Source organism: Branchiostoma floridae, chromosome 6, assembly GCF_000003815.2.
Source record: "Branchiostoma floridae strain S238N-H82 chromosome 6, Bfl_VNyyK, whole genome shotgun sequence".
Taxonomy (NCBI): domain Eukaryota; kingdom Metazoa; phylum Chordata; class Leptocardii; order Amphioxiformes; family Branchiostomatidae; genus Branchiostoma; species Branchiostoma floridae.
The window spans coordinates 10,441,226-10,451,734 of NC_049984.1; the positions used below are offsets into that span (position 1 = coordinate 10,441,226).

The window sequence follows — 10,509 nt, forward strand, 5'->3', positions numbered from 1 at the left end:
TTAACACCTTCTATGTGCTGACTGAAACTTCAAAGCCTCTGTCTGTAGAGGACTGCTGGTTAAGTGTGACTTAGATGGAGATGGATATCAGGATTACTTTCCGCTAGTAAGAGAGTAAGAGAACCATCACCTCAGAACCTGGCCCACCGCTAGTATGAGAGTAAGAGAGCCATCACCTCCAAACCTGGCCCAAACCCAAGGCTGGCACCCGAATGGCGAGAGTCAATGGACGATGGGCCATCAGCAGTTGGCAGCCCCATAAACACCAATAGTTTCGCCATTAGGTCAATAGTTGGGCTTCAAAATAGGATGATTCGGTCGATAGAGTGTATCCGGGTCAAGGGAAATAGATGGCGATATATATTGTAAAAACATGTGGACTTAAACTGCAGATATTTATGTCTCCCTTCGCGGAAGGGATACATATTGCTTTTGATCTATTTCTTCCTCCTCTTTCCCTGTGTCAAACAAGAAAGCTTATTTATCCGGATCAGACAGCTGTCATCATGGTTACTAGAGGTGCAGCAAGCACCCTGTGGTAGTCTATTACATAATGTAGCAAGTGGCAGGACAGAGATGGAGGCGCTGGTCACCATACATGTTTGGAGTAAGAATAAACAGAGCAATAATTTGTCAGGATAGTCCATGTAAAGATAAACATCATGTATTTGCTTGCAGATGTTTCCTTTCTACTATTTCTTGCTCCTGACTTTTGTCTCTGAATGCTCTTTTTCCTCAGTAGTGACATACGTTGGTTGACAAGAACTTCCATCATAAGTCGGTGTGCGTTTGCATACGCATGGGAAACCGTGTTTCCATTAATCAAATATATTCATTATAGTACTTGTCCCCTGCTGTTTTTAAAGAACAGCATGCGCCAACGCTAAAAGCGGCAGTTGAATATTACACTTGACGCCCTGCCGCGGCAATCATCCACAGTTACTATTCCACAGTTGATCACAGTTCTTCCCTCCTCGTCACGGGATCGGCCTTTACAGGGTGTACTTAAGCCACAGACGACCGTGTTGTCAATGATAGCCTTTCACTGGAAACTAAATGGGAATGTGCGGTTACAGGATCGAACTCTGCGGCCAGGCGCCGTGTTACGCCACCTGCCCGTAAAATGTAATCATTACTTTTCAATACAGATGATAAGAGGTGATTTCAGGTGAACGTGGTTAAGAGTTGGACGTCCGTACGTACGTTCAGGCCCTTGTAATGCCTAGTGGCACATGTGGCAGTGAATTACCTTGCTGTTTCAGTTCGCTGGCCATTATCCTTTAACTTGATCGAATTTCGAACACGGAACCCCCATTTTACGTCTCTTCCGAAAGACGGTTGCAAACCCGCCCGAGATGCACTACCCAGGATTAAATGGGGCCTCTCAGTTATCAACCATTTGGTACTAGGAGCTTAACTGTGAGGCTGATACCAGTTGAGCTACAAGGACGGCCCAAGATCGACACGAACATCAACAAATATGGACTATTTGAAATCTGTTTGTCCACGACCATGGCTTCCTTCCGGCAGTTTGATGTAACTGCCTCAGTTAGAACACCAACGATAACAACAGCAACCTGTCATAGTCACATCGGTCCCTGATATGACAAGATAAAGAACTGATAAATCTGTATAGCATCGCTTTAATCACGCCGTAAAGAAAGCAGTTTGTCAATAAATTCTCGCTTGCACTGTTCCAAGAAGTTCAATCCATTGTCATTTCCAAACGCTCAAGCGCTGCTACCTTTTTTCAAAATCAGTTTCCACCAAGAGTTATGAATTCTTCATCAGTAAACGCTTAAACAAACCTGCATACTAGTATACAGAGCTGACCTCGAGGTTTTATCTATGATGAGTAATTTGGTACTTGTGGATGGCCGTGAGGGTAACCGTATGGGTAACCGTGTATGTTACCGTGCGGTACCCGGGTGTTTAACCACGTGGGCAATAGTGTGGGTAATGTATTGGTAACCGGGCGGTTAACCACATGGGTAATCGTGTGGGTAACGTATGGGTAACCGGGCGTTTAACCACGTGGGTAACCGTGTGGGTAATCGTGCAGTTAAACGTGTGATTGACAAGTTGTCAATGGTTGGCTGGTGGACTCGTGATTGCAAACTTCCCAAAGTATCCCCAAACCGTTAATCCGTATAGCAAATGTGCATTTTCCTCTAATGTTCGTTCTTAGCACCACAACTATAAAATATTAGTACTTGTACTTGAAGGTAAGAAGCATCCCACCATACATCCGAAACGTCCAAGGGTCATCGTTTCCGGCTAAATCTGGTTTACCTTATTAGCAGTAAACGCGGTTTTACGTTCTAAATGGAACCTTTTAATCTGTCTACAGGAAATGAGAGCTACTTAACGACGGTGAACGTCGTAAGTCTGGAGAACATTAAGTAACTTTAAAGCACATAAAATCTCCCAATCTCATCAGCACAGGTTGGCTGTAAGTGGAGAGGGATTTCCGACACAATACTTCCAGAAGTTTAGGCTTGCTCTATGTATGACATGCAGTAAATGTTCAGAAGCGGATATTGCCGTTTTCTAGTAATAAAGAAAGTCGAAATGGAATACTAGTACTTCATCAGATAGATCATAAAACACACTAAAATACTTTGAAGAAAAATAGGTGTTATTAGCGTCAAATCAAGCGTGGATTGGAAAATGTCATGGTCTTGTTCATCTAAGTACTTGCTAGATTTAGGAATTGGATCATTGTGGGGAAAAAAAGACACAAATGTCTGAGAAGATGGATATTCTACCATCACTTTTTGACAGCTCATCTGTGTAATGGCGATCATTTGCCTCTGTGGTAATATCGGTGCTTCCGATAGTAAATACATGTAGTCTTAAGGGTGTCATTCTCTGGTACATTTATGCTCTCTGATCTGGGCCATATATCAGAGACGGCACTCCTGGGAAGACTCGTAGTTTATAACAGAAGAACAGAGGCAAGGAACAAACCCAAAATGGACTATGTTACAATTTTAAACTCTATATCCGTACACAAAATAAAGCTCTACGAACAAGCTTTCGATCAATCCTCTGATCCTTATCAAGTTAAAATAACCCAGAGCCTATGGCACACATCCAGGCCGCAGGCGTGACGTCAGCAAAGGGTCAAAGGTGCTTGGAAGTCGGTATCGGCCCCCGTTCAATGAATGACATACATATGGAAGTACAATCCGCTTACTTCCTCTAATGAAACAACTACTCATGTACACCGGTAAGAAATAGCACCAGGGAAATAGATTGCATCAGGAGAGTTTGGCGCCAACTTGCTGATCTGACAGCTTATCTGAAGAACAATCATGTTTGGCACATCCCTAAATTTGGCACATCCCTAAATTTTCCTGACTTTCTTAATCTTACTTCATGACCATCTTGATTGCTCTTTACGTAAAATTGCAAACCAGTACCCACAGAGGCTGTATATGCACTCTTCTCAACAGAAGGATTAGAATATACCTAGAGGAGCATCAAATATTTGCTCGCTTCATACTTGATAATAACATACAGTGTCCCACAGTGAGTTCTTGTATTAAACTGTCGCCAGACAATATCGGCGGTAATACCACTGGCGTATCCCCGATAAGAGATATAAGCCTGTTGTGTATTACCACGTTTATTGGAATTGTGCTGACGAACTGCAACATTGGCGGAAATTGCCGCGACATATTCACAAACTGTCAAGAGCCGATCGCAATTTTGTCACAGTTTACGTTCAATTTCTTACTCCAGTAACGTATAAATTTCAAGTTTCCATAATCAAGAGCTCGCGTTTATTACCCCCTCTGGATAAAGAAAATACTAGTAATATCGTTGATGTGGGTCCTTGGTTAGCTGGATGATCAGTCAATCTGTCAACTGGTTGCAATTGGTTGGTTGTCTGGATTTGTAATCAGTTTAACAGAGGATGGTATGAACGGGAACTTTATGAGCAGTTCCTGTCCAGTGGTATACTTTTGGTCTACAGTTATTTTGTTTGTTTGCGAGCTGGATAATGCAAATTGCGCATGAATGGGCGTTCTTATATAGTTATGTGATTCTGCATTTGGGCTCCTTATTAAGAATCAGGTATGGACAATGTTTTTTCTGCAATCCGCGAACAGAAGATGACCATGCCATAGCACCACAACGATAGATCCAGTTGAACACACACACTCGTCATTGCAATGGTCCTAGCTTTAACAGTGATTGATTGAGCTGTAGTTATTTTTGGTGGAGACTTTACTAGTCGCCGTTTATCACATCAAGAAGAACGCTGGTCACTCCGCACGCCTGGAGTGGGCAGACTGAACGAGACATCGATCACAACTGACCAAATAAGCTTCCCGTTACAAGACTCCGCACTTCACATAACTACAGGTCGCACAAAGGGACCCATATTGATCGCATTCCGAGAGACTTTTGACTTGATAGCGTTCATCAGTTGCTATGGTAACCGTGAAAGCTAGATTACGTGATGTCAAAGTAGGTCAGACAGAGAGGAGACGATTTGTCCAGGACGTTAGAGCACTTTAAAAGTGATAACCATTTGGAAGTGCCGCACATCCAACCAAAGCAGCTTGTCTTTTCATATACAGTCTGCAGATGAGCACGTTTTCAAAAACATCATGGGCAAGCTCTTTTCGATTGGATTGGATTGAATTATTGCTTTAATAAAATTGTCTTCACAACTTTAATAAATCGACCATATTGCACTCCCTACTCCATCTCAGAGTCTCTTCTTTCGTTGTCGCTTCTCATATTCATTGATAGGACCTGTTGGTAAGTGTCAGATGAGGACGTGACTATAATCCGAGGATTACGAGTGGATTGTTGAATGTCGAGTTCCCTGACGTAAGAGTATCAGACAGTAGTTACATAGGATCATAGACAACAGGCGGAAAATTGGATTGTAATTACTTTCTCTAGTACGGTGGGCGTGTGATAATTAAAGAAGATCTCCGAAGATGATTAAGATATAATAAGATGCAAGGGTTGGTAAGGGATGTAGTATTGCTACAGGATCATCTGCTTCAAGTAGAATGTATTTTTTCGAGTTAGTGCATCTGGAGTCATCAGATTGAAAGTTCTGAAATCCAAGTTCGTGGAAAATTTGAATTCGACGTAAAAGAAGTTGCGTTGTCCTGTTGGAAAGTGTTACTCAGAAGAACAACAACACCCATAGCGGGATGATGTCATGTAAATGTGTAACGTTATTTGGTTACTAGATGCCTGATCACTCCGAGCCGATGTCATGGTTCGTATTTTAGGAACTTGTGTCTGGCGCCTTGTCCTTCACCTTGGCTCCACATTCTCGACTTAAGATTGATGGTTGTGTTTGTAAGACACACGCCGCTATAGTCTCTTAAGAGCTTTTTCACTGCCTAATACATATATTCAACTATCGAATTTTCACAGGAAGTCTTCATTCAAGTCCATATTACAACTGTGAAGGAAAGCACGGCGTATCAGAAATTTCTAGTTAGCAACGAGCAAGTGAGTGCTTTTATTCATCAATTTTGTTTTATTGCGTCTTGTCCACATCTACTCGATCTTACATTAGTCTGGTGTATGTCGGGTAGTATCTGTATTGACTTAAAGGGTTCAAGACAAGGACAGCAGGAGAAATCACCACCTCAAATCTTCCGATATCTGACATGACCGATGGTATTTGTGTGGCTCTTCGGCGAGGTTCCGATGTTAATTAATCAATCATGTATGGTCGATTTAATGCTTCTCAGATAGTTCTAAACGTGGTTATCGCCTGCTGTAGTATGATTGGTCACATGGTTGGTGCCTACGCCAAAGCCTTCCCATTGGTGTGTACGGTTTCTTGGCCTCGTTTTCACTAGCCTGCGATCGTACAGCCGATTTAAGCTGCATTTCCACAGATAGAATATCACAGAATAAAGTAGAGCGGTGCGAGATGTATAAGTATGATTTAAAAGACAACAAAAGCGCACAAAAATTCAGGAATTTTTTTCTCCATGACATTTGTTCAGCGATCTGTAAAATCTTTGTTCGCAGCGCGGTCGCAGCTATACCAGAAAGTTGTTGGTCAAGTTTTTTTTCCATAGCCATTCAGCACATTTCCCACAGCCCGTTACATCTCGCTGCGATTGTCTGGATATAAAAGCCCGATAGATAGTCACTTTTTGCTGTTATATATATCGTACATTCTACAAGTCCTTTGCAATAAACTTGATTAATTCTGAAGAGAGTGATTGGGTCGGTGACTGCTGGACGTTATGGCAGAGTCCAATCACGAGAAAACTAGGTTGACCCCAGGTCATGAACAGGATGATGATCCTGCGCCGCTCTCACCACCAGGGATAATGGATCCGGTCCATCTTGTGATCTATCATATCACCAACCTGGCCACCTTTGCCTCTCCGCTCTACATCCTGTCTATAAACATCTGAATGGCCATAAAAGTTCGGAAATTCTTATCATATATATGTTTGATACTATTTTTTCTAACAACTTCTGGTCATAACCAGTAATGATCTCAAGCCTTTCCCACGCCCCACCTGATGTAATAACTGATTTGTCAGTTGTGTGAAATGTGCGGCGGGTTAACAAAGGAAAGCACATCAGCACCAGGGCCATGCGAGCGGAACGATAGGTCGTGGCAGATCACACGGTAAGTTGCTCCGTTCTGGTTCGCTCATAGCGTGGAGCGATTTTATGATTGAAGAAATAACTCACAAGGAGGGAAGGTGCGGTACTTTCTGCTTTATGCCGTGGCTGTAGCCCGAGGCAGTGTTTGGTATGCAGGTCCAGGTGCCACGGGGAAGATTTCCGATCCAGATCTCGCAACGTGCGTCAGCGATAACGGCTGCACATACTTCCTTGCGTTCCAGAAGGCTCTGTCTCATGACTACGCCGCTAGAAACTCAGACGCCCCAGCCGGTTAGCACGCTCCTGGGAGATGCCATGAATGCACCTCAATCATAGAGACACGATAACGGCGTTTGCACCGATGGTTCTCTATCTCCCGAGGTACGGCGATCGCTGACGAGAAGAGATAACCTTGGTAATGGCTTTCGTTCCGTGGGCCATCGCCTTGGGCATGCGCAGAGCACGTCTCGGAAACACGTTTTCCTACTGACACAGATGTCATGTTCCTGCAAGCCTCTAAGTAACATTTGACACGATTAACGATATTTAAAGTTTTCAGGTCGTTTCTTTCAGGCCCTATTCTATAGTGAAGCCTATTTGGAAGTATGTTATCGTTTATGGTCTTTACCGTATTACATAACAGGGCTTACGGGATCACTCTAGGCTACTAAGGGTTTGACAGGAAGTCAGAGGGAACTATCTTTTTGAAAAGCGCACATAGAAAACCTATAATACTACATTACCGGCACTTTCAGACCCTACACAAGGCCTTTTTTGGTCGTATGTTATCGTAATGGTCTTTACCGCGTTACATAATAGGGCCTACAAAGTGCTCTAGGTCGTGAAAGGTCGGACATAGATTCAGTAGGAAATGTATTTCTTAAATGTGCATAGGAAATATACGATGCTCTTTTGCTAGCGCTTTCTGGTAGTCAATGAAAAACCTTATGCTTATCTCAATCTCCAAGTGGCATATCGTGGTGAATGTACTGAACAACACTATGTCAAAAAAAAGATCTGTTTGCCCCGGTGGATTTTGTTGTCATGTGTTCCGGAAGTGTATTAGATAGAACTAAATTACTGATCTCTTTTTTTTGGACTAAGTGTAGTGGTAGCTCACAAATGAGCTTCTCGCAAGGAATCCAAGAGCGCGCGTGTTTGGAAGCCGTTGGAGTTATTCCGCAGGACCTGGAACAGCCATCTGTCACGTCGACACTGTACAAGGATATCTAGCAGAGATCTAGATATTCAAACAGGAGTGGGCCAATGGAAATTTGAACAGAACTCCTAGCGCGTTCATTACAGCTGGAGACGCCGGTAATATGCTGGTTTTACATTGCGTATTCCCTGTACAGCAATCATTTGCAAGGCAGTTTCAAGAGTAGCTAGCCGTGATTTTTCTTAGTTGGCAGGACATGGATGCTGTTTTCCCGTAACCACGCTGCGAGTATTGGAAGTGTACACATGAAGTAAAATCGTTTTCCTCCATTCTTTTCTGTCTAGGACAATCCAGTCAACTATAGAGAAAACGAAAATCAATACAAGATGTTGTCTTGTGCTGCTTCTAGATGGGTTCAAAGCAAATGGTTTAGATATTGCCCTTTGTCGTAACCTACTCTTTTTAAAGGGTAAGTGCCAAAGTCCACCTTAAAATGTGTACTTTGGCACATCGAGTGTCATTCTTTGATTTCCTTACTATATGTTATTTCTGTAGGTTCAATTTTTGGATCCGTATGATTCTGTGTATTGCAGGAGTATTCCATTGCTTGCCCTTTACCGGAGTCCTCGGTTTTTCGACTATTGATTTCTTCGCCAATGTTTGCCTGAGCCCTTCATAGACAGATGGATGCTCGAGGCCCACACCTCTTTTCTTCCCGCTCACGGGTCTTTTATCCTATTATTTATCCAGCGCGCGGGAAGGACTGGGACAAGTGCGCACCAGCTGCCTCCTACAGGGGTACGGAGTATAAGTAATCACACCGCCCTGCCATTGGGCCCGCTCCAGATTCATACGTCTTAATAGGGCGGTCCATTCTGCAAATAGATCTAAATTGGATCGCGAATTCTGTTCCGCCTTTACCGACCATTGAATTGATGAGATGTGGTCCACTGTGGGCAATTGGGAGGAACTGGGCATTTATCCTAATTTATGTCGCGGTCCCGCCTTCCGAATCCTGTGTTCGTGCGCGTATTGGCGTGAATATAGAGCGATATAATGGAATGGCATCGGCACCGGGAGTGGAAAGATAATCACAACTAACACCACTCATAGTTAACACTCGTAGACTTTGCGTCCTATACGACATTTTTAATGAATGAATGAATTAAGACCTTTATTGAAAAATATGACATCATCTCATTAAAGATAAGATCAATAACTTGTATTTCGGACATTTTATAGATGACGACATATTACGACTTTATGTAGACAAGATTGTTGAATGAAAGGGAAAGGGGTACACAAACAAGCGTGTCTATAGCCACAACGATAAAAGTACGTACTCTTAAACGTCTGAAGTTTAAGAGAGTGAGAAATCCATACCCTCGTATTTATTTTGGTTGAGGATGTGAGCAATGAGTATGAACTGAATAATTGTACGCGAAACACAAAGGACTTACCAGCGAAGACTCACTTCGTGGTAGCTATAAAATCTCATTGCTTGGAAATTCTGCTTGTGTGCTAAAATATCACACCCAAAGAAATAATATTTCGGGTTGGAGAGACATTGGTCGTAAGCACGTCCCTTGAAACTTAATAGAGTGAAACTGTTTAAGAGAATGATCACAAATATTCCAGCAGAAGAGTGGGCATCACTAGTGGGGCAGAGAAGAAAACTTTCCGACATTCTGCACATTACAAGGATCCTCTCCCCACTCTTGTTCACAAGTAGCCCTCCGTAGATTACACTTAAAAATGCAAAGGCAAACGGAGGTAAGTGCTTAGAGTCCGGCCTGGACAAGACGTATTCCTTAGGAAGTCAGTAATGGGGGGATGCCGTCTTGGTCCAGAAGTCCGGAGGTCGTGTAGGGGCTACAGTCCGCGTAAATCAGCACACCTTTCGGCAGAGCGCTTTGCTTGGTTTTCCGATAACCCTCCGTCCATCCCCTACTATAGTCCATTATAGACTTACTGTCGTTAGGAATCTCACAGACGCAATAACAGGAATAGGTTCTGGTGTATGATGGCCGTGTCTTATTGCCTATTCCTAACCGCCCTCTCCAATCGGCGGATTAGGAGGGCTAACTTATAACACGCTCAGTGAAGCTCTAATGCTGCACATTGACAGGGGTAGTACCTGTGTGTCTAATACCAGGAAGGTGATAATTCGATTTTCCACATGAGGAGCTTGGAAGGAGACGGTGTGGGTACTTACCATGTACTGCATGTTGGCAGCACCAGGCGTGACACTGCTGCGGAGGTTGTTGTGTACGGCTACTACCTGGTGGATCTCGTCTGGGGTGAAGCGCGTCGGCGGCAAGCCGGACGGGGGGACGGCGTTCCGTGCCTGTCTCGGCGCGCTCTTCCCGCCAGCATCTCCGTCGACTTCGCCAGCCAGCGCGCGCCCGTTCTCCACGGCGACGACAACGATGAAGAAAAAGAAGACGCCGAAACTTACAGGCCGTTTGAAAAATGAATTCATGGCGAGCGTTAGTCTATCCCAATTTCGGACCCCGACAAGCGTTGCCTCTCAGTCGCACTGTGCCTTCCCGACAACACCTTTCCGTCCCGCGACGCGAGCCCGTGTGTCGGCGCACAGCCAGGCAGCTCCAAGTCTGGCAGTCTGAAGAGGTATTGACCCACACTTTGCCTACGTGGGGTGGGTCGCAATGAAGACGAGGCAGACCCAACCACTACAATCGGCTCAACGTTCTCGCGCTCTGTCTCTACGGGAC

The 10,509-nt window shown here is 44.0% G+C and overlaps 1 protein-coding gene across 1 annotated transcript in view; it reads right to left on the bottom strand.

Annotated features, from left to right (window-relative positions):
• LOC118417652 (cysteine-rich venom protein-like) overlaps positions 1 to 10,509 on the bottom strand; it is a 47,558-nt gene extending 37,049 nt beyond the window's left edge. The window contains exon 1 of the mRNA XM_035823281.1: positions 9,990 to 10,509. Within this exon, the coding sequence (XP_035679174.1) occupies positions 9,990 to 10,256 (267 nt within the window). The 5' untranslated portion in view covers positions 10,257 to 10,509. The remainder of the gene's footprint in view (positions 1 to 9,989) is intronic.